The 23,859-nt window shown below is 35.5% G+C and overlaps 5 protein-coding genes and 1 non-coding gene across 7 annotated transcripts; 4 read left to right on the top strand and 2 right to left on the bottom strand.

Moving 5' to 3' along the window:
- Window positions 1-490: 490 nt before the first annotated feature.
- On the top strand, window positions 491-2,728 carry LOC119996421. The gene is made up of 7 exons (XM_038843051.1): window positions 491-636; window positions 780-881; window positions 964-1,206; window positions 1,698-1,871; window positions 1,953-2,006; window positions 2,103-2,267; window positions 2,348-2,728. The coding sequence occupies exons 1-7, from the start codon at window positions 502-504 to the stop codon at window positions 2,726-2,728; spliced, it is 1,254 nt and encodes a 417-aa protein (XP_038698979.1). The 5' UTR covers window positions 491-501.
- Window positions 2,729-3,983: 1,255 nt separating this feature from the next.
- On the top strand, window positions 3,984-5,769 carry LOC119996414. Its single transcript, XM_038843041.1, has 7 exons — window positions 3,984-4,112; window positions 4,194-4,280; window positions 4,392-4,634; window positions 4,771-4,941; window positions 5,025-5,078; window positions 5,165-5,311; window positions 5,389-5,769. Exons 1-7 carry the CDS (start codon window positions 3,984-3,986, stop codon window positions 5,767-5,769), a joined length of 1,212 nt encoding a protein of 403 aa, XP_038698969.1.
- Window positions 5,770-8,132: 2,363 nt separating this feature from the next.
- LOC120014982 lies at window positions 8,133-11,465 on the bottom strand. Of its 2 annotated transcripts, XM_038867261.1 has the most exons (8): window positions 11,335-11,465; window positions 9,967-10,048; window positions 9,781-9,867; window positions 9,434-9,676; window positions 9,128-9,301; window positions 9,003-9,056; window positions 8,765-8,911; window positions 8,136-8,690 (listed from the first exon to the last, which is right to left on the bottom strand). In XM_038867261.1, exons 4-8 carry the CDS (start codon window positions 9,674-9,676, stop codon window positions 8,310-8,312), a joined length of 999 nt encoding a protein of 332 aa, XP_038723189.1. In that variant the 5' UTR covers window positions 9,781-9,867; window positions 9,967-10,048; window positions 11,335-11,465; the 3' UTR covers window positions 8,136-8,309. The 2 variants fall into 2 exon arrangements, with proteins under 2 accessions (XP_038723110.1, XP_038723189.1); XM_038867182.1 differs by lacking the exon at window positions 11,335-11,465 and having other exon boundaries at window positions 8,133-8,690; window positions 9,967-10,286.
- Window positions 11,466-13,776: 2,311 nt separating this feature from the next.
- LOC120003775 (protein UPSTREAM OF FLC-like) lies at window positions 13,777-16,319 on the top strand. The gene is made up of 6 exons (XM_038852865.1): window positions 13,777-14,125; window positions 14,219-14,288; window positions 14,735-14,865; window positions 14,949-15,498; window positions 15,588-15,686; window positions 15,986-16,319. The coding sequence occupies exons 1-6, from the start codon at window positions 13,903-13,905 to the stop codon at window positions 16,161-16,163; spliced, it is 1,251 nt and encodes a 416-aa protein (XP_038708793.1). The 5' UTR covers window positions 13,777-13,902; the 3' UTR covers window positions 16,164-16,319.
- Window positions 16,320-18,854: 2,535 nt separating this feature from the next.
- On the bottom strand, window positions 18,855-18,936 carry TRNAS-GCU. Its single transcript has one exon. It is a non-coding gene; the product is annotated as a tRNA-Ser (tRNA).
- A 2,137-nt stretch (window positions 18,937-21,073) lies between these two features.
- On the top strand, window positions 21,074-23,392 carry LOC120000971 (uncharacterized membrane protein At1g75140-like). Its single transcript, XM_038849166.1, has one exon. It carries the CDS (start codon window positions 21,263-21,265, stop codon window positions 23,162-23,164), a length of 1,902 nt encoding a protein of 633 aa, XP_038705094.1. The 5' UTR covers window positions 21,074-21,262; the 3' UTR covers window positions 23,165-23,392.
- Window positions 23,393-23,859: the final 467 nt, after the last annotated feature.

Here is a 23,859-nt window from a genome sequence, read left to right as displayed (position 1 = left end):
ATAAGCTCCCTACTAGCTAGTTATTATAAAATATCGAAGAACCCTAACTCGAGTGAGGACGAGGTAAACTAAAAGTTAAAAGAAATACTACAAGCTAAATTAAAAGTTAAAAGAAATTGAATATAGAATTGCACCTATGGATAAGTATCATTTATTCATTGATTAGGAGTAAAGTTCAATAAGAATTAAGCAATGGATACTTTCCATAATATGGAAAATAGAATAATTTTAATAGACACGATCCATATATATATATGCATGGAATGGAAACATTGTAATTTGTAAGGCATATATAATGATGAGAATTAATGTATAAGTAAAGATTGTAACTAGAATATCACTACTAATCTTTTTAAATGGAACACAATTTCGATTAAGATAGAATGAATTCAAAACGACATGAATGTTTGGATGATATTACACTGACCCTGCAGAGGCAGAGAGTATTTATAGAATTTGTGATTAGCTAGGGTTGGTATGTCTATGGCACTTCATTTGTTAATGGCCATGAAGTTGTGCATATTTTTCATGTGTCTACTTTTCTCGACACCCCGAAGCAGTAGTTCTTCTCAATGGACTGTCCAGGTTCGCAATCACTTGAAACGCTTGAACAAGCCTCCCGTCAAATCCATCAAGGTACATTACCTGTCGTCTTTGATTCTTTATTGTATTGTTGGATTTAGACTGCCTATGATTCTTTATAGTATTTGATTATGTATTGTACATATATGTTTCACATTTTAATTTGATTATGTATTGTACATGTGTGGTTGAAACAGAGTCCAGACGGAGATATAATTGATTGCGTCCATATCTACGACCAACCAGCTTTGGATCATCCTTCCCTCAGAAACCATACAATTGAGGTCACTACCTTCTCTGTAATTTCTCTATTTTAAAAGCTGTTGAGATGAAGTAATGCCAAACCAATGATAATATGAATATGCATTAATCTCTTGGTAGATGAGACCAAGTGTTTATCCGGGGGGGCCTCTTGGCTACATGGAGTTGGAGAAAGGATCAAAGTCATTTACACAATTGTGGCAGTTGAATGGAAGATGTCCACAAGGAACTATTCCTATTAGAAGAATTTCAAAAGAAGACATATTAAGAGCAAGCTCTATTGAAAGGTTTGGGATGAAGAAACCAAATACAATACCGCATACAAGCCCGACAGATATAGGTCCCAAAGAAAATGGTCATGAGGTATATGAGGAAATTATAAAAAAAAAAAAAAAAAAAAACCCTCGTTTGATTGATTATTTTTGATAAAAGATTACATTCCCATTGCATATTTTGTGAGAATCTTATGGTTCTTGTCCCACATCGTTTGAGTTAATAAGCTTAATTGGTCTTGTATATATGATGTGGGTTTTCATTCCCCTTGTAAGTCTGTTTGCAAGAGAGATCATGGGATCCATAGATTATGACATGGTATCGGAGGGGGCCTAATGTCTAGATGGAACGCACTATCCTCCCCGTGTTGAGTTGTTGAATGTCACTTCCACCTCACACTTGTAGGGAGTGCGAGAACCTTATGGTTCTTGTCCCATATCGTTTGGGCTGACAAGCTTGGGCTTGTATATATGATGTGGGTTTCCCTACCCCTTGTAAGCTAGTTTGCAGGAGAGAACATGGGGCCCACAGATTATGACATAGATGATGCTAACTTGTTTTGGTTTGTCTGGGATTTTTAGTATTCAATTGCTTATATCACCGGAAATGGGGCCAAGTATTATGGTGCCAAAGGAAGTCTTAACGTATGGAAACCCATAATCCAAGAACCCGTTGAGTTCAGTTTAGCTCAAACATGGGTGGTGGCAGGTCCAGTTGATATTGGAAAACTGAACAGCATTGAATCTGGTTGGCAGGTATTGTATTAACATATCATACTATCATCAGTTTTACATTCTCGCTCTTACTTTTCTCTAATTTTCTACGTAAACAAACAGGTCTACCCGGCTCAATATGGAGATAACAACCCTCGCGTGTTCATCTATTGGACCGTAAGAAAATTGTTTATGTTTTTAGTATTTTTTTCTTTTGATATACACTCGATTGATGATGATTATTGTCAAATTAATAACTTCTGTCAGTAACGCAAAATGAACATACGACAGAGCGATGGATATCAATCCAAGGGTTGCTACAATCTCATGTGCCCAGGCTTTGTCCAAGTCAGTCATGAAATAGCCCTAGGTTCACAAATCCTTCCAATTTCAGAGTATGGTGGTTCCCAATTTGACATCCAAGTAAACATATGGAAGGTACACATCTCACTACTGGTTTATATATATCTATATATATATATATAAATTGAATTCTAATAGTTGGAGAATACATACAGGACCAAAATCAAGGTAACTGGTGGTTGCAATATGGGAACGGTGAACCGCTAGGATACTGGCCAGGCTCATTGTTCACCTTTCTGGCTGACAGTGCTACGTTGATCGAGTGGGGAGGAGAGATTGTAAACAAACAAACAGGCGGACAACACACCACAACACAGATGGGTAGCGGCCATTTCCCTGGAGAATTCTTTCACAAGGCCGCTTTCTTTAGGAATCTCAAATACGTTGACAACTCCAACGTTCTCAGGGATCCTCAAGGACTCGCCACTTTCGTCAAACAATCCCCCAACTGCTACGATGTCAAGAAATACAGGGGTGGCCCCTGGGAATACTACTTTTACTATGGCGGTCCTGGTAGAAATCCTAATTGTCCATGATTAATTCCTGGTGACCAAAAGCTTGATTTTACTTGGACATGTCTTCTTAATAACATCTCCAGCTGCAACTTCTCCTTCGGTATAGTTTTTAATTGTTGTTCGATTTAATTTCCTTTTAATGGCTTGTCCATATCCAAGCAAGCATTTGATGAATCAAGAAATCTTATTATCCGATCGATATTGACACAATCATAACACGCACATGAACTACGTAGAAATAATCAGATATATTCCAGATTAACACTTAATTAACAGTTAACACAAACCAAATACATAACTTTATAACACGCACATGATACTACTTGCATGTTTAATAAGAATATGCAGCAGAATCACATTCTCTCTCAAAGGTAGTTTTTCATTAGTAGTTTGTTCTTGCAAAATTTTCTTCTTTGATTAGTTCCTTTTGTGTTAGTTTCTAAATTTAGGGTTTCTGAGTTTTAACATTGATATGCTAGAATATACTAGAAATTAAATACGGTATATGCAACTTATCAAAATATTTCGAAAGAGAGGGCGATCCAAGTATTCTAACTTTACATAGATCAAAGGCCCTTACAGGGCATTTGATTCATAATTGTGTGAGGTGAGCATGAGATGACGAGTATGGGGTGAACATAGTCATATTTGGTATATAATAAAGAGTGATCACGAGTGTGAGAATATTAATAGTACAATTTTCATATTATCCTTCTTTTTTTCTTTTTAGAAAATAAAACAATATTTTATAATAAGTGTAAAAGAGTCTCAAAACTCACTCTCCCTTGTCGAGAATAACCATTCGCACCATTTTGGTGAGCTTGACTATTCTCTACAAGGGAGAATAAATGGTGGAATGAGTTTGGGATTCCATCCTCCAAAACTCAAAATCAAACAAGAGAATATATTAATCTCACCCGCATTCTCCCCTCAAAACAAAAATAGCCCGTTAGTTTCCATTGTAAAAGAGAAAAGAAATTGAATATAGAATTGCAGCGGCGGATAGTATCATTTATACCTTAATTAGGAGTACAATTTAATAAGAAGCATTAATGGATAAATAGCTTTCCATAATATGTAAATTAAAATACTTCTAAATATGGAATGGAAACATTGTAGTTGGTAAGGAATATATAATGATGAGAATATATAAGGAAACATAGTAACTATAATTGGATATAAAAGGAGACTGACCCTGCAGAGCCAAAGCGGATTTATAGAATGTGTTATTAGCAAGCTTGGTTGGTCTATAGCGCTTCATTTGTTAAAGGCCGCCATGAAGTTGTTTGTATTTTTCCTGTGTCTATTTTTCTTGATACCCAAAAGCAGTAGTTCTTCTCGATGGACTCTCCAGGTTCAGAATCACTTGAAACGCTTGAACAAGCCTCCCGTCAAATCCATCAAGGTTCATTACCTGTTATCTTTGATTCTTTGTTGTCAGATCTATAGTCTTTGATTTTGTATTGTACATGTGTGACTGAAATAGAGTCCAGATGGAGATATAATTGACTGCGTCCATATTTACAACCAACCAGCTTTGGATCATCCTGCCCTTAGAAACCATACAATTCAGGTCACTACCTTTTCTTTCTCCATTTTTAAAAGCTACCAAGATTAAGGAATGCCAAACCATTGATAACATGAATATGTATTAATTAGCTTTTTTGTACTAATCTCTTCGCAGATGAGACCGAGTGTTTATCCGGAGGGGGCTCTTGGCAACATGGAGTCGGAGAAAGGATCAAAGTCGTTTACACAGTTGTGGCAGTTGAATGGAAGATGTCCACAAGGAACTGTTCCCATCAGAAGAATTACAGAAGAAGACATATTAAGAGCAAGCTCTATTGAAAGGTTTGGGATGAAAAAACCATATACAATCCCGCAAACAAGCCCGACAGAGCTTGGTGCCGTTCAAAATGGTCACGAGGTACCTGATAAATCACCTCTTGTCTCGCTTCCTGGAATAAAAAAAAACCGCTCGTTTGATCGATTATTTTTTATTAGGGATTACATTCCCATACATATTTGATGTTAACTTGTTTTGGGTTTTCCGGGATTTTTAGTATGCAATTGCTTACATCTATGGAAAAGGGGCCAAGTATTATGGTGCCAAGGGAATTATAAACGTATGGAAACCCAATACCCAACTGGGCGAGTTCAGTGCAGCTCAAATATGGGTGTTGGGAGGTCCACTTGAATTTGGAAAACTCAACAGTATTGAAGCTGGTTGGCAGGTATTATATATATTATGATATCAATGCATCAAACCATCATCAGTTTTACATCTTGTCTCTTAATTTTCGACGTAAACGAACAGGTTAACCCTACATTATTCGGAGATAACAACACACGCATGTTCATCTATTGGACGGTAAGAAAAATGTTGATGTTTTTGTCATCATTTTCTTATATTGTAAAGTTAATAACTTCTGTCACTAATGAACATATATACAACAGACCGATGGATATAAATCCACGGGTTGCTACAATCTCAAGTGTCCAGGCTTTGTCCAAGTCAGTTATGAAATGTCCTTCGGTGGAAAAGTCAGTCCAATTTCACAGTATGGTGGTACCCAATTTGATATCCCTGTAAACATATGGAAGGTACACATCTTACTGGTTTATGAATTGTTTTTTTTTAATGAAGAATTTGAATTCTAATAGTTGGAGACTACGTACAGGACCCAGAGCAAGGTAACTGGTGGTTGCAATATGGGCATAATAAACCGCTAGGATACTGGCCAGCCTCGTTGTTCAATTATCTGGACGACAGTGCTGCAGCGATCGAGTGGGGAGGAGAGATTATAAACCAGCAGTCAGGCGGACAACACACCACAACTCAGATGGGTAGCGGCCATCTCCCTGGAGAAGGCTTTCACAAGGCTGCTTTCTTTAGGAATCTTAAATACGTTGATAACACCAACGTTTTTAGGGATCCTCAAGGGCTTGGGACTTTCCTCCAACAATCATCCAATTGCTATGATATCCAGAAATACAATGGTCACGTCTGGGAAACCTCCTTTTTCTTCGGCGGTCCTGGTAGAAATCCTAGTTGTCCATGATTCCGGCCTTCCTTGTGACCAAGCTTGATTTTACTTGGACATGTTTTATTATTGTCTTCTTTCTTAATAACACCTCCATCAACAACTTGAAATCAAAATCATTTTACAAGATATAAGAAATTAATCGGTGAGGTACATTCGGTAGTTTTTGATTGTGTTTTGTTTTTCCTTTCCTTTTAATGGCTTGTGCACATCCAAGCATTATTTGCTTGATGATAAGAGTATGAATTACATTAACTTTATTTGCTGGATAATCCAATCAGAGACACCATCAGACTCCAGGTTAACACTCAACACAAACCCGCAAACATTATTTTACATTCCTTGATCAATCACTTCTTTCGACTAACCCTGCACAAGAATACAACAGAACTGCACGAGGTTAGTGTTGCAGAGATATTTAACAGAAATAATGAGTTGTAGAAGAAGAATAATGTTAGAGAAGTGAAAGATGAAGAAGATGGTTGAAGATTCAACTTCTATCATATGTCGTTTTTCCATATTTTAATAAAATATTAAAACAATAATTTTTTTTGGTAAAATAGATGCACAACCATATATGATTATGCGAAAAGGTTTAAACCCTAACCCTTCATTTCATAATAGCAAACGTTATACTTAGTCAGTTTAGGAATTTACAAATATTAAGAGATGAACTTTATTCAACTTTTTATTCATTATTTTAGATAATTTAAAAGAATTTTTTATTTTATTTTATCATAAATAGAACTTTCGATGATATTCTTTCATACTTTTTCACATTTGTCCCACAATATGGTAGTCTACTCCAAATTTTATACTTTTGATCTTCCCCTTCATTTGCATAGGTGGATAAATATCATATATATACATTATTATAAATAAATTTTAATAAGAAGCAATGGATAAATTACTTTCTATCGATGCAAAAATCTGCACGACCTAAACTTCAGCAGTTGGAGTCCAAGTTATGACATAGATGTCGAACCTCAGAACTTACAGAAGCAAAGGGAGGGCTACTGTTCGTGGCCTAGGGACACTCTGACGCTCAAGTTATTAACTTCTTAGGAGTAAATCAAGAGTGTAGAGCTTTTTAGTTCAGAGTCTGGGCATACCTGAGACAGAGCATGCCTCTTATAGTGGGTGAGGTATGGTCGTTGGGATTGCATCAAACGTCCTACCATACCTACAATACCTCATGAGTGTTGATCGTTGAGATTCCTGCCAGATCAACTAGTTGTTAAGATCATGCATGGTTGTTGGAATTACGCGACTGTTGGGATTTCTTAGGGATTCCCTGCCATTCCATTTTTCTTGGGATTTCCTGTAGGTTCTCTAGCATCTTTGGCTTCCTTGGTCATGTTTAGTTAGAGTAAAATTACAACGAAATAATGCTTAGATTAATGAAATATCATTATTATCATGTACAGTTTAAAATAATGTATTAAATAATTATTTTATATTGTATGACATTTAAATTAAAAATCAAAAATATAATTTGAATATCTAAATTAAAAATGATAATAAAAAATAGAAATGAAAAAATAAAATATAAAGGATTTTATCGAAATAATGTGTTTTTCAAAAGGGCATTATAGATAATTAGTTAAAAATAAGTGAGGATTCGCAATCCTTAATGAGAATTCCTCTATTTTGGGAGATTTGAGGGCTCCGCAATTTCATAGTCTACAATTCACATCTAATAGTAGAGAAAAAATCAGATAAATTTTGAAAATAGAAGAACAAAAAATGTAGTGTGATGTGGTATATTTCTCAAACCATTTTATTCAAATTATAAACTAAATGATTTTAAATGAATTGCGAAGCTCCCAGATCCTTTTTTGAGAGGAAATGAAAATATCCCCTTTGTGGGAAATTCAGATTCCAAATTTTCTTAGAATTCCTCTCTTTTTGGGAGGAAATGAGAATTCTTCCTTTGAAGAAAATCTAGATTTTTTTTGGAATTCTATATTCCAATAATCCCACCAATCAAACATAGGAATTTTGACAAAAAGAAAACTCTTATTTCTGGAGAGTTGACATTGGGAATTTGTGATTTGCTATAGAAGTTGGTCTGTCTATGCCACTTTGTTAAAGGCCATGAAGTTGTTTGTATTTTTCTTGTGTCTATTTTTCTATATATCCAGAAGCAGTAGTTCTTCTCAATACACTCTCCAGCTTCGGAATCACTTGAAACGCTTGAACAAACCTCCCGTCAAATCCATCAAGATTCATTACCCGTCGTCTTTGATTCTTTATTTTTGGATTCAAATTTCCCGCGATTCTTTAAAATATTTGATTATGTATTGTACATGTGTGATTGAAACAGAGCCCAGATGGAAATACAATCTACTGCGTCCATATTTACGACCAACCAGCTTTGGATATGCTCAAGCCATTAAAAGAAAAATGAACCACAATTAAAAACTACAGAATGTTACCCTCTCCAATTGATTTCTTATATCTTTTTAAATGACTTTGATTTCAAGTTGATGGAGATGTTATTAAGAAGACAAGAATAAAACAAGTCCAAGTAAAATCAAGCTCGGGATCACCACGAATCATGGACAATTAGGATTTCTACCAGGACCTCCATAGAAAAATGCGTATTCCCAGACTCTGTCGTTGTGTCTCTGGATGTCGTAGCAGTTGGAGGATTGTTGGAGGAGAGTGCTGAACCCTCGAGGATCCCTAGGAACGTTGGAGTTATCAATGTATTTAAGATTCCTAAAGAAAGCAGCCTTGTGAAAGCCTTCTCCAGGGAAATGGCCGCTACCCATCTGTGTTGTGGTGTGTTGTCCGTCATTCTGTTCGTTTATAATCTCTCCTCCCCACTCGATCATTGTAGCACTATCATTCAGATAGGGGAACAATGAGGCTGGCCAGTATCCTAGCGGTTTCTCGTTCCCAAATTGCAACCACCAGTTACCCTGCTTTGGGTCCTGTACATAGTCTCCAACTATTAGAATTCAATTCTTTATATAAACACGATTCGTAAAACCAGTCAGATGCTTACCTTCCATATGTATACAAGGATATCAAATTGGGAACCACCATACTCTGAAACTGGACTGATTTGTGCACCCATGGAAATTCCATTATTGACTTGGACAAAGCCTGAGCACAACATGTTGTAGCAACCATTGGTTTGATATCCATCGTTCTGTTGTATGTTCATTTTGAATGAGAGATAGAAGTTATTAATTTGACAGTATAAGAAAATAATAGTAAAAACATATACACATTTTTCTTACCGTCCAATAGATGAATATGCGTGTGTTGTTATCTCCAAATAGGAGAGGGTTGACCTGTTTGTTTACAGAGAAAATTAGAGAAAAATATGTAAAATTTATGATACCATGATATAATGATATAATACCTGCCAACCAGCTTCAAGAGTGTTGAGTTTTCCAGTTTCAAGTGGACCTCCCAACAACCATAGTTGAGCACAACTGAACTCGACGAATCCTTGGGTGTTGGGTTTCCATACGTTCAAAATTCCCTTGGCACCATAATACTTCTCCCCATTTCCTTCGATGTAAGCAATTGCATACTAAATATCCCAGACATACCAAAACAAATTAACATCAAATATGTAATGGGAATGTAATCCCTTATTTATTACAAAAATAATTACAAAACTTTTGATTTCCAGTAAGCGAGAGAGAGATAATTAATCAGGTACCTCATGAACATATGAATCGTCACCAAAATCTGTCGGACTTGTTCGCGGGATTGTATTTGGTCTCTTCATCCCAAATCTTTCGATAGAGCTTGCTCTTAATATATCTTCTTCTGTAATTCTTCTGATGGGAACAGTTCCTTGTGGACATCTTCCATTCAACTGCCACAATTGTGTAAACGGGTTTGATCCTTTCTCAGACTCCATGTAGCCTGCAGCCCCCTCCGGATAAACACTTGGTCTCATCTACGAAGAGATTGGTAGAAGAAAACTAATTAATACATATTATCATTGGTTTGGCATTCCTTAATCTCAATATCTTTTAAAATGGAGAAAGAAAAGGTAGTGACCTGAATTGTATGGTTTCTGAGGGAAGGATGATCCAAAGCTGGTTGGTCGTAGATATGGACGCAGTCAATTATATCTCCATCTGGACTCTGTCTCAATCACACATGTTTGAACAGAATCAAAGACTATGAACAATCACAAGAAATTTGAATCCAAAAATAAAGAGTCAAAGACAACAGGTAATGAACCTTGATGGATTTGATGGGAGGCTTGTTCAAGCGTTTCAAGTGATTCCGAACCTGGAGAGTCCATTGAGAAGAACTACTGCTTCTGGATGTTAAGAAAAATAGACAAAAGAAAAATACGCACAACTTCATGGCCTTTAACAAATGAAGCGCCATTGAAAGACCAACCTAGCTAATCACAGATTCTATAAATCCTCTCTGACTCTGCAGGGTCAGTTTAGTATCATCCAAATTCATTGAAGGTTCACATTCATATTTATTCTATCTTAATCAAAATTCTGTTACATTTTAAAAGATTAATAGTGATATTCTATTTACTATCTTTCCTTATATAGTTATATATATTCTAATCATTGTACGTTCCTTACAAATTACAATGTTGACAATTCATATGATCATGTGTATCTAGAAGTATTTAATATCCATATTATGGAAAGTAATTTATATATATCTATTATTGTATTCTCAACATTAATTATATTCCTTACAAATTACAATGTTTAATTGTTTACAATCCATAGTGATCATATCTATTTAGAAGTATTTTAATTTCCATATTATGGAAAGTAATTTATCCATTGTTTCTTAATAGTGGCTAGAGGATTCGTGGGAGAAACCAGTCAATAGACCTTTAGCCGTTGGATTAAGATAGGTAGATCGGACAGTCTACAATTTATGGATCAAAATGTTGGGCCTTCTCCTTCAACTCTCACCGTTGGATTAAGATAGGTAGATCGGACGGTTTACCTATCTCCCCCCCCCCCCCCCCCCCCCAAACGACAACAGGTTGAACCAGCAACCAACTCCATATCTTCAATTATCTAAAGCAAGAAAATCTGATCTCCACTCTAGTACCTTCATCAATCCAACATAACAAGAGGTCATTGCTATTTAACAATTTTCATGTACAGTTTACAGCTAGACCATTGATGATACTTCTACCAAGAAGAACTATTATATTTATTGGAGTTTTTGAATCCATTCGAGGTGAACAAGATGAAGAACTACTCGGGTGCTGCTATGGGTCCACTGAAAGTCTCCCTTGTTTGGGGAGTGAGAGTGATGCGCATTGCATCCCCTCCCACCAGTTCTCACCCGATAGTGGGTGAGTTGGAGTGAGATCAGAATCCACCTATCTTAATCCAACTGCTAAGGATTTGAACAGGTCTATTGACCCGTGCACTAGACCGGTTCTCCCTCGAATCCAGTGGCTAGATGCCTTCCCAGTTTCCATAGAGAAATCAAAATTCTGGTCAGGATAATCCATATTTACAGTCTTTTACTCAAAACCCGTCACTCATATAATAAGGATATCATTACAAAGTTAGAAACTATCACATCCTTGTTTTTAACTAAGAATAAGGAACTCACCTGGAGAATCGATTTCCGGCAGAACCCTAACACCATGTTCGAGACCAAATTGAACGATTTTTTTTTTCACGTCATCCGGCGAGGTTTGGCTCATGAGAATCCTTCGCGGCCAGGTTTGGATCCGATGGCACCACCAATGGAAATGAGTGACAGTCCGTAATGTGCCAATGAAACACATTCAATTTATTAGCACTCATAGCGCCAATCGTCCTTAGAATGTCCTCACCTCCACAGTGAATCCTTGATGTGTCAAGCATTATCCCTCTGTGTCCAAACAGAGGCGAGTCCGTCACATAAAGCCCTACCGGCACTATTGAGGAGTTTCCCCACACGAGTTGAGAGAAAGTCTCCAGACCCCTCATGGCGCCCAATGCAGTCTCCGCCGTGAGAGTGGCTTTGGCTTCGTTGGAGGGGATGCTGAGAGTGTACAACTGAATCACACCGTGGCGGAGCGGGTAAACAAGATCGGCGACATTGATTGTGAGGGTCCGCATATAGGGATTGAAATTGAATTGGTGTTGTTGACTGAGGGAGCGTAATCGGGCTGTGTTGCCCGTTGAGGATGAGCTGTCATAGCGATTGACGGCAACGGAGAGTTGGGTTTCAGAACGGGAGGAGAATCAGGAGATAGTGCAGTTTGGGCCTTTGGGGAGAGGAGTGTCTTCTGGTTTGGGCCAAGACAATGTCTGGGCTTTGGGCCAAACATTGATGCCGTATTGGGCTTGAACGGACAGTAACAGAGAGACCAGGAGAGTGATTAGGATTAGGAGCATGTCTCTAGAGACTTGGGAGGAGTAAGATGGAGCTCAGAATTGTGGGCGTATTCAATACTACCAAGGTGCGCTGGAGTAAAAGTGTACGCTGAGGAGACCGAGAGGTAGTGCTCGAGTGAAAGATATCACGCAAGAGTGAAAACGTTACTAACGATGGTTCCGAGATAGATTAGGGTTTGCAATCTCTTCTAAATTCTACTTGAAAACTCTCGTAAAGATCATAATAGATTGAAATCATCGTCATTGCTGAACGTGGTATCTCGGATTGAGTCTAAATTAGGGGAACCCTTTGGTAGTCAATTAGTCATAGAAGCAAAAGATGGCGATCATGTATTTTAGACTTTTAAAGATATATTTATCTACTTACATTAACAATAGTCAATAGTCAATAGTCAATAGTGACTGACTAACCTCTCCCAGCCACAACAACTAACAAGAGTTTATTTTAAGACAACATGTGTGTATATATATATACACGTTAAAACAATCTTTGATATTGAATTATATCCATATGTATATATATGTGTGTATTTATTTCCTTTGCCCTCTCTTAAGTGTTCATCATCATCATCAAATTGAAACAATCTTTCTCTCTTTTTATAATTCTATTCCAATTAAAGGGTTTGATTCAATATATATCACTTAATTCCTAGCAAAGATATGAATTATAACATTTCTTTTGATTCAATTTTTAAGCATATATATATAAATCAATTTTCACATGCGAACCAACTATGTCAACTTATTTTTCATCCATAGATGCGGTGGATCACAAAGCAAATATGTGACCCTCATTTTTATTGTGATTTATTATAACCATGGGATTACAAGTTTACATAATTGCTTCATATAGTTGGTATATATATATATATATATGAAAATTAAGTAGCATATAAAGTTAGTCTCTTATATTCAATCTCATTACTCAAAAGACAACTTTATATATAGAAATGTCATGATGGATATTGATTCTAATTTAAGCAATATCAATTTATATCAACACTATAAAATACTAATTAACCTAGTAGATACACACATACATAGTGTCTACTGTCTACACATATACATACAAATGAGAGCATATACAATATATATAATATTGGATTAGTTATATATATATATATATAAATATATATATAACTAATCCAATATTCCGATCAACTAATTATTGTCAAATAACTGTTAGGTCTACTGCTCTTCTCTCTAAATTGGTTGACCCAACACTTGAAGCTTTGTTGGTTAGATGATGATTTTAACTAATCCACGGCTAAGATAGGCAAACTAACTTAGGCTCTTATATAGTATTAAAAATTAAAATGAGACATTCTTTATGGGATTCGTATCAAAATAAACATATTTTATTTTTAATACTATATAAATTATGTCCCTTTATGTCTTAACTCTTAACAGAACAAAAAAAATAAAATAATTTAAACCCACAAAAAGAAACAAAAGGCCTTTTTAGGGAATCACATTTTCCTGTCAAATTAAAGATTGTTAAACTTAAATGACGCCAAATCAGAGATAAAAGGTCACTGATGGCACCTCCTCCCTCCATATATAATCTTCAACTCTCTCTCTCTGTCTCCTCTCAAGACAAAGCATTTCTGGGTAATCTCGAAATCCCAAGTTTTTTTTTTTTTTATTATCTGTTAAGGTTTGTGTCTAGGCCTGCATAAAAATGTAACATTATTTTACAGAACCAAACAGAGACATTGTTTCTTCGTTTAGTTTTCAAATTCTAGTGCATTAGGCCGGCAAGGCTTGAGAGACAGAGATCATCGTCTCTCAACACATGTTTTACTATTATTTTTTATTTTTTATTTTTATTTTTTTGATTGAAAGCAGAGGAAGAAAAAGGGTGGCAATGGAAGGAGAAGCCAGAAGTGGTGGAGGAGCTCGAGGATGTGAAGTGAGACGTATTCATATTATCTACTTCCTGACTCATATGGGTCGGTTCGAGCATCCACATCTCCTTCGTCTTCACCACCTCCACCGCAATGGCGTCTACCTTCGAGGTTCTTGCCATGCCTCTCTCTAAATGTATCAGTAGTTCTGTAATTATATTTTCATGGACTAACTTGAATTGGGTCGTTGTTTTTGTTGTCTAGATGTCAAGAGATGGCTTGCGGATTTGAGAGGACAAGACATGCCAAAAGCATTTTCTTGGTCTTACAAGAGGTTTGTAATTTTGTATTAGTAGACGGAGATTCCGTTTGATCTAGGAGTAGTGGCAAGTAATTACAAAGAAAATCGATTAGTAGAATTTAAACGCCACATTGTCAGATTGTACGAAATTTGGTTCAAAGACTCATTTCGACGTGTTTGACAAATGTCACCCTATTTTGGGGCTTGAAATGGACATTTTAATGTTTTAGGGATATTTTTGTAATTTGTATTTTTCATTATATTAGGGTTGTAGCCGGCCCTATGATATTGTCCTTTGTCTTCGAAGAAATATACTGAAACTTGAGAGTTTCTCTCTAGTGGATTTCAATGTTCATTTTTCTTGATTAGACCTTGGTTTAATCTTGTTAGACGTTGGTTAATCTTGTTCGTAGTTTTCACCTGTTTGACAAAAAAGATTTGATTTTGATTTGAATCATTAGAACTAATTGCAAATGTAGGAGATACAAGAGTGGCTATGTGTGGCAAGATTTAGTAGATGATGATCTCATTACCCCAATCAGTGACAATGAATATGTTCTCAAAGGATCTCAAATCATTGTCCCCAACACTAATCTCCCTTCTCTTTTTGGTATGTACTTTGATTTCTCTCATTCTTTCTTGTAATAAAATTTGTCCTAATACATGGTGTTTTGGGATTATGTTTTCAAACAGATCCCAAGAGAAAATCAATGTCAAAAGCAGATGAAGTTGATGTGATGCAGCCACAGCAGACTTCACCAGTAGAAGAAACCGAAAAACCGGGCGATACTAGAACTGGTTCATTCACTGCAACTCCTGAAATTTATCAAGAATCACAGGTATTTGGCTCTGATAGGTCAACCCTGACGGAGGATTCAACGAGGCCTGCAATGGATTCTCCTGAACGGGGCGACAAGAATCTCTCCTCGTCCTCTTTCTATGCCAGCCTGTTGAGCAAGAAGACCAAGAAAAACGGCAACAACAGCTATAAAAACTATGACAGCATGAGCCAAAACACACCATTCTTGCAGGAGCCACCGGTCAGAAAGAGTACTAAGACTAATTCAATGGGAGCTTCTAATATGTTTCGAAATCTCATTACTTGTGGTAGTGCTGATACTAATGATGCTGTATTCGTGTCTATTAATCGAGACAATAAAGCATCCTCCGATCAGCCTACCGCGGAAAACAACAACAATAGCAGCAATAAGAGCTGGAATCAGCAGAAACAAAAGAGTTCCCGGTACCTCATATCATACTTGATATAGAATTCTGTCATTCATGTTATAATCAGATGTAATATTTCATTTGGCTTATTTGGGTTCGTTGCAGGAGAAGTTTTGAGTCGAAGAAGCAGCAGAAGGAGAATGGATTCAGTGACCCAAAAGTGGTTCCTGCTGCCTATAAGCCGGTGGGCAGACCGACTTGCTCGTAAGTGAACATCTGCTAAGCCAGTTTTTCCTTATGACAATGTGATGTCAGAATATTTTATAGAAATCCCAATTCAGTTAATCGTTGATGAGTTCACAGGAAGCAAAGTAAGAATCCAACAGAGTACTTATTGCAAGTGTGACAAATGTAAAGCAGTTCCAACTAAAACCGACGAGAATCGCTCAGTCAGAAACCCAGTAATCAGCATAATTTGGATCCATATAGATCATCTGATTCTGATAATTTGCACAGTTGATTGTCTGAATCAGAGTAAGTAACATCTTCATGACAAATTGCAGGCAATGCGGGAAAATATTCAAGCCAGAGAAAATGTACTCGCACATGAAGTCGTGCAGTGGAATGAAAGCAATGGCAAAGACAACACCTAGAGTATCGATAGAAAAGAAAACACAACTGCGGAGACAAGATGAATCCTTGTATGAAGAAAGCAACAAGGGATATTTTCTGACCAACTGAAAGATCTTTCAGTAGATTTATAGTTGTTTTTCTGTATTAACCCCAGGAAAAAGTTCTTGGTATTTCACATTTCAGACCAGCAGAAAGCACATTAGATGAATATGAATAATCAATTAGTACCCCAGTTGCAGTAAGAATTCCCAATAAGAAAGGCAATGGAGAATGATTATCAGAATTCAATTCCTTCATGGGATTCTCTCTAATGACACTCTTTTCTGGCTTCTTCAACAGATTGAACTTAGAAAGATTAATCTTCCATGGCAGCATGAATCCACAATAAGGAATTCCTGTTTGTTAAAGTCTTACATTCATCAGAATTCAGAAAGTAGTAGTAAGTCACCATAACCACTTGATTTTGCTTCAATAAGCCCTGCACTGAGTAAGGAATTCATCACCATTGCTGCTTCCTGCACGCCTCTAAGGAGTAGAGAGAGAGAGAAAAAATAAAAAAAGGCCAAAAAGAAACGTCGCTGCTTCCTGCACTCTCTCGCAGGTTTTGAACCACGCGTCTGTAGAGAGGGAAAAAAAGACAAAAAAGAACCACGCGCCTGTAGCTCTAAGTAGTAGAGAGAAGAAAAAAAAAAGAAAAAGAAACGTAGGTTTTGAACCACGCGCCTGTAGAGAGGAAAAACAAAGACAAAAAAGAACCACGCGCCTGTAGCTCTAAGTAGTAGAGAGAGAAAAAAAAAATAAAAAAGAAAGAAACGTAAGTTCTGTTTGGTATCAATTCTAAAAATTTTAAAGACAAAAATAAAAAATAAAAACATAAAACATAAAATGAAAATATAAAATTGAAACTTGTTTGGTTGAACACTTAAAACTGAAAAAAAAAAAAATTGAAAGCATAAAACTGAAAAAAAAAGTGTGTTTATGTTTTTATTTTCATAATAATGGAATATATCCACACCACTATATTTTTTATAACTGCAACATTTGTCGTGTTTCACTATTGAAAGCATCAGCAGAAAGAAAAAAAGAGAAGAAATAAAACAATAACCCAAAGTATATTTGATCATTGTCTTCATATATCTATGCAATTTGCAATCTGAAATCTTAAAGAAAGTGCAATCTATAATAAGTGTAACTAGTTTTGTTTCCAAAACTTTTAAAAACTTTTTTTTCTTGTTTTCAAAAATTTTGAAAACATATTTTTGATTTTCATAAAAACCAAAACAGAAAATACAAACAAACAATATTTTTTGTTTTTATTTTCTATTTTTTGAAAACTAAAACAAAAAAAAGAAACAAAAGTGATACCAAACAGACCCGTAGCTCTAAGTAGTAGAAAGAGAAAAAAAAACAAATAAGTAGTAGAGAGAGAGAAAAAAAACAAAAAACAAATATATCTATGCAATTTGTAATATGAAATCTTAAAGAAAGTGGAATCTATAATAAGTGTAACTAGTTTTGTTTCTAAAACTTTTAAAAACTTTTTTTTCTTGTTTTCAAAAATTTTGAAAACCTATTTTTGATTTTCATAAAAACCAAAACAGAAAATACAAACAAACAATATTTTTGTTTTTATTTTCTATTTTTTGAAAACTAAAACAAAAAAAAAAGAAATAAAAGTGATATCAAACAGACTCGTAGCTCTAAGTAGTAGAGGGAGAGAAAAAAACAAATAAGTAGTAGAGAGAGAAAAAAACAAAAACAAATAAGTAGTAGAGAGGGAGAAAAAAACAAAAAACAAAAAAGATACGTGGCCTGAGAGATTCGAACTCTCGCGGGGCCGTAGCTCTAAGTAGTAGAGAGAGAAAAAAAAAACAAATAAGTAGTAGAGAGAGAGAAAAAAACAAAAACAAATAAGTAGTAGAGAGAGAAAAGAAACAAAAAACAAAAAAGATACGCGGGGGGCCGTAGCTCTAAGTAGTAGAGAGAGAAAAAAAAAACAAATAAGTAGTAGAGAGAGAGAAAAAAACAAAAACAAATAAGTAGTAGAGAGAGAAAAGAAACAAAAAACAAAAAAGATACGCGGGGGCCGTAGCTCTAAGTAGTAGAGAGAGAAAAAAAAAACAAATAAGTAGTAGAGAGAGAAAAAAAACAAAAACAAATAAGTAGTAGAGAGAGAGAAAAAAACAAAAAACAAAAAACAAATAAGAAACAAATAAGTAGTAGAGAGAGAGAAAAAAACAAAAACAAATAAGTAGTAGAGAGAGAAAAAAAACAAAAAACAAAAAAGATACGCGGGGGCCGTAGCTCTAAGTACTAGAGAGAGAAAAAAAACAAATAAATAGTAGAGAGAGAGAAAAAAACAAAAACAAATAAGTAGTAGAGAGAGAGAAAAACAAAAAACAAAAAAGATACGTCTCAGTAGTAGAGGGAGAAAAAAAAACAAATAAGTAGTAGAGAGAGAGAAAAAAACAAAAACAAATAAGTAGTAGAGAGAGAAAAGAAACAAAAAACAAAAAAGATACGCGGGGGGCCGTAGCTCTAAGTAGTAGAGAGAGAAAAAAAAAACAAATAAGTAGTAGAGAGAGAGAAAAAAACAAAAACAAATAAGTAGTAGAGAGAGAGAAAAAAACAAAAAACAAAAAACAAATAAGAAACAAATAAGTAGTAGAGAGAGAGAAAAAAACAAAAACAAATAAGTAGTAGAGAGAGAAAAAAAACAAAAAACAAAAAAGATACGCGGGGGCCGTAGCTCTAAGTACTAGAGAGAGAAAAAAAAACAAATAAATAACAAAAAAGATACGTCGCCTGAGAGATTCGAAGGCTCGCGGGGAAACCCCATGTACTTAGCAGGCACACGCCTTAACCACTCGGCCAAAGCGACTGTTTGCTCCATGAGTCGCAAATTAATAATTTAAAGCGTGAATTTCGAACAGCACATGAGCTCAACATAGGAATACAGAGACTGAAATGATGGCTGACAGACACTTCTTGGGCCACCACTGCCACTAACCGCACAAAACGGAGTGATTAATAAGAAAAACCCACCTCTTTACAAATTAACAATTAATTTTCTTAACTCAAATGAGTTGAGTTTTGACACATAATAGCCGGGTTTGTTCAATGAATTAAACTTTAACTCGTAATAATTGCGTTAAGGATTAATAAAATCATGCGAGTTCGATGTATTGACAGAAATTGCACAACCCACAACGAATAATATTGTTGGCATATATAGGGTGTGTAAGTGAATTTCTAATGTATATCATTTTCAAATTTAAATATTGATGATGATGATGATGAGTCAATTTGATATTTCATGATCAACGCTGCTTAATTTCCATGACCAGGGAATTGGCCTGTATTTTGTAATGTTGTGATACATATATATCAACTAGCTAACTTATTTTCTTTCTTTATATATATCAGGAACTAGCTAGCTTTTCATTCCTCTGTTCGACTGAACAATCTTTAATGTAATATTGCCATTGTGGGTTAATTTGATTCTCCATTCAAAATTAATTTCTTCCACCAAATATGCATGAAAGTTATCTATTATTTATTTTTTTGTTTAATTATGCTTAATTTGATATTAGGATTTTTAGTGTTCTCTGGAAACATATATTTGGTTTTATAGTAATGAGATTTTCAAATCTGAGAGAGATCAACCTCTCTTGTTAAAGGGAAAGCTAAGATCCTTGTTGTAAATTAAAGTTGTAATCTATGTTATTTTTCTATTCAGTCTTTGTTATCCGACGTAGACCAATGGAGTCGGAATCGTTCCACTATTGTCCGATGTAATACAGTGTCATTCGGGAGTGTCCAACGATGACCGTCTTTTGAGTTTGTGTTTGTGCGTTTCAATTTTTTTTCCTTTTTTTTTTAATCCTCTTGGATCTTGATTATACACCATCTTTTTGATGACACGAGTGTTTATGAGCCTCAATTATCTATTTTACTAGGTAACTTAATATAATCAAATTTATCAACTTTTTTTTAAAAAAAATCTTGAGATTTTAGTTGAGTTTTGGCCTTTTGGGTCTAGCAAAAGTCGGTCTTTAATTTGTCAAAAGTAGTTTGGTGGGTTTTTGGCATTCTTCTTGATGACCTAATCTTGGTCTTAGCAGCCGCCGTATCAACAATTTACACTCACAATATCTCACCATTACAGTGATTAATTATTATTTATATAGTTGATGATTGTAATTAACAATTTACAAGTTAGCTAAAAAGGGGTTATATATAATCCTTTTCATAATCAACTAACATAACCATTTTGATGATAGCTTAGTTGGTAAATTTATCTGAATCCGAATTTAAACTCATATCAGATGCTCAAAAGGGTAAATTTGTACGATATCGTTCTCGATTACAAAAAATCAACTGAAATAAATTGAATGGAAATTAACACAATAATCCTATCAATCTTATTCTACTACTTAACATGTTTTAGAGACAACATAATTTGGCATGAGTTTCTTAATAAACTCTTTTTCGATGCCCTAATTCTGTCTACTTTTTTTTATTTTTTATTTTATATGAGACTATTATTTTTCAGTAATTTACCATAAATAAAAATATATTACTCAAAATTAATCACATCTTCACAATTTAAGGGTTTTTTTTTATTAAGACAAATTAAAGTGTTGTTAAATCACATTTAACAATATCACAGAGACAAAGAAGTACGTTTATTTATTATGTATATACTCACGTCCCAATATTGCAATTATTTTGTAGGAAAATTAAAACTCATAATTCAAGGGAATTACTAAATACATATAATTTTTTTATTAAATACACACAATATTTCAATCAATCATTTCACAAAATTAATAAAATACTGATCCAGATAACATCACATCATTCTTTGATCATTTTAATCTTTTATTAATTTTGTGAAATGATTTATTGAAATCTTGTATGTATTTAGTAAAAAATAATGTGTATTTAGATATACACATAATTCAATTTAACAGGTAATAAATATAATTAACGGTATTTTAATATTTTTCTTGCATCCTGCCGAGTATTTCGCATTTTGCCCTAAAATCAAATCGAACGTACGGACAGGAAGCTCGGTTTCAGTTCCAGCTCTGTTGAAAATCGAATGAAATCTAAAGACAAACCAGACTTTTGGTTCTGATTAGATTAGATTCCGAGGATTTGCAGATCCGCAGTTGCTGTAAGAGATAGCCGCCGCAAAAATAATGGCAGGCAAGTTGTTCTTCTTGCTTTTCATTTTTGCTTCTTCTTTGATAATCTTTGTGTGCTGTATGGAGGTTGAAACTGAAGCTTCAGTTCAATTGAATCAACAAGTAGTAGAGCAGCAAGATCAGCAACTTTTGTTGTTGAATAGACTTGAAGAATTAGTGAAGAATCTTAGTGAAATAGTTAATAAGCTAGAGTCCACATTATCACCAAAATTAACCCATCTCAATCATCAGCAAGAGAAGATAATTACGATTAATCAAAGAAAGCTAGAGCATGATGAAGTTGTAGCTGGTGTTGGAGTTGATGAGGAGAAAGAGGAGAACAAAGAGGAAGAGAGAATGAGACCAATTTCTGTTCCGGTGACCAAGTATGGTCCTACTTGGTCCGAGAGGTTTCAGTTTGTGGCAGCTGTTAAGTTGGGTGACTCTGTTGTCACCTCCATTAATGTCTTGCCGTTCCGGGACTATGAGGGTCTTAGCAAGTATGTTGCGGTTGGGGACGACCAGGGGAGGGTTTATTTGTTCACCAAGAATGGGGATGTTCTACTTGAGTTTGTGACAACGTGCGAGTCACCGGTTACTGCCATGTTGTCTTACACATCTGTATATAAGAATCAGAGTATTTTGGTTACAGGACATCAAAATGGTGTGGTTTTGGTGCATAAGTTGTTTGAGGTGGCTCCAACTGGAGAAGAGTGGAGCTCACTTTCCATGGAAAGTGTCTCTAAACTCAAAGATGGACAAGGAGGTGGTCATGCTATTACTATTCTTGAAGTGCATCCAGTTGGGAGATTGAGGTACATTGTCTCTTCCGATATGAGTGGACAGATTCGGGTTTTTAATGAGAACGGAACAATTTATGGTACTGTTACACCCTCAAGTAGGCCCTTGGCATTCTTGAAGCAGAGGCTGTTGTTTTTGACAGAAAAGGGTGCTGCCTCACTTGACTTAAGAAGCATGAGAATTACTGAATCTAAATGTGAAGGTTTGAATCATTCTATTGTTCGGAATTATGTCTTTGATGCCACAGAGAGGTCTAAAGCATATGGATTTACATCAGAGGGTCATTTGATTCATGTGCTATTGTTGGGGGATGTAGCGAACTTCAAATGCAGGCTTAGATCCAGGCAGAAATTTGAAATGGATGAGCCTCTTAATTTTCAGGCAATTAAGGGATATTTGCTTATTGTGAATAAAGAGAAGATTTTCGTGTACAACGTGTCGAGTCAGCATTATGGTAGGCCCGGTGCACCTCGTCTAATTTTCTCTGCTGGTTTGGATGACATCATATCATCTTTTCTAAATTATCAAATGGTGGATGATGATGCATTTGCCAATAGGAGAAGGGCAGTAACCTTAATAGCTACTGACCGTGAAAAGCTGGTTGTTCTCAGCCTGGGGGATGGATATGTGGGAATGTACCGCTCTAACCTTCCTGTATTCAAAGGAGAATTTAGTTCAATGATATGGACAAGCCCGGTCTTGTTCTTCATAGTTTTTCTTATTGTCGCATGCATTTTCTTTGCCAAGAAAAGGGAAGCGCTTACTTCTTGGGGTCCAGATGATCCTTTTATCACCCCATCTGCCACGAATGGAGCGCCTATTGGATCAACCTCTGGAGACAGGTCTTTTGTTGACACTTCTAATAGAGGTGCTGATATAATTGGTCTGAGAGGTCCTTCAAGGAGATATGTCTCTCCCTCACGATACGCTGGTGGAGATGCAGGTTCCTATAGGCCAAGTTCGTCTGACCCGAGTTCCAGGCCTGCTTCTGTTGATCCCAATTTTCGAGCCACTTCAGAGCTGAAATTCCGGGGTTCAGCACTGGAATCTTCTGGCTTCCCTAAGAGAAGGGATAGCTTATTTGTAAACAGTCAAGTGTTGGATGATAGCAATTGACTTGAAAACATCAATTGCATGACTTCTACTGGGGAAGTTGAAGTTGTTTTGAAATTTTATTATCTTACTGCTCATTTGGAAAACTGTAACTTTGAGCTGCACACTGAAGAATAATAGGAATTTTGCGTTTCTTTTTCCATGTCGTAAAGAAAATGTGCATCTTCTCTTAGTCACCATAATCTGAGAAAAAAATGTGGTGATATCTTCTTTCTTTTTTTTTTTTTTTTTTTAATGAGTTCCACTATTTTTTTTAAAAGGAGTATTATGATTCCTTATATGTCATTTGGTTCAAAATTATGTGATAATGGCATTTAAATTCAGTATTGTTCGGTTAGTAAGAATTTAACCTGCATGGACATGGCATTCTTGATTATTTTGATTCTTTTACTAGGGGTGAAATTTGCTTTGATTTTTTCAAGCTCCATATGATGAACATTGGAGATTCTTGTGACGTATGATAGAATTATATCTAGTTATTTTTAGTCTTTGACTTTGCTATTCTATACAATTGATTTTGCATAATTTTACATACAGTCTTATTATTGTTTTGAGTACCTCTCTTTCCTGGTTTTAAAGAATTGATGCTGCATTTTACAAAGAAAGCTTGAAAGTTCCACAGAGCAAGTTATACAGTTATACCTTTTATCTTCGTATATGTTTTGTTTGCATCTTTATCGGTATTTCATGGCTTTGCG

Source organism: Tripterygium wilfordii, chromosome 1 (genome assembly GCF_013401445.1).
Source record: "Tripterygium wilfordii isolate XIE 37 chromosome 1, ASM1340144v1, whole genome shotgun sequence".
Taxonomy (NCBI): domain Eukaryota; kingdom Viridiplantae; phylum Streptophyta; class Magnoliopsida; order Celastrales; family Celastraceae; genus Tripterygium; species Tripterygium wilfordii.
The sequence above is the reverse complement of the archived record's forward strand: the minus strand, read 5'-3'. Positions and strand labels throughout refer to the sequence as shown.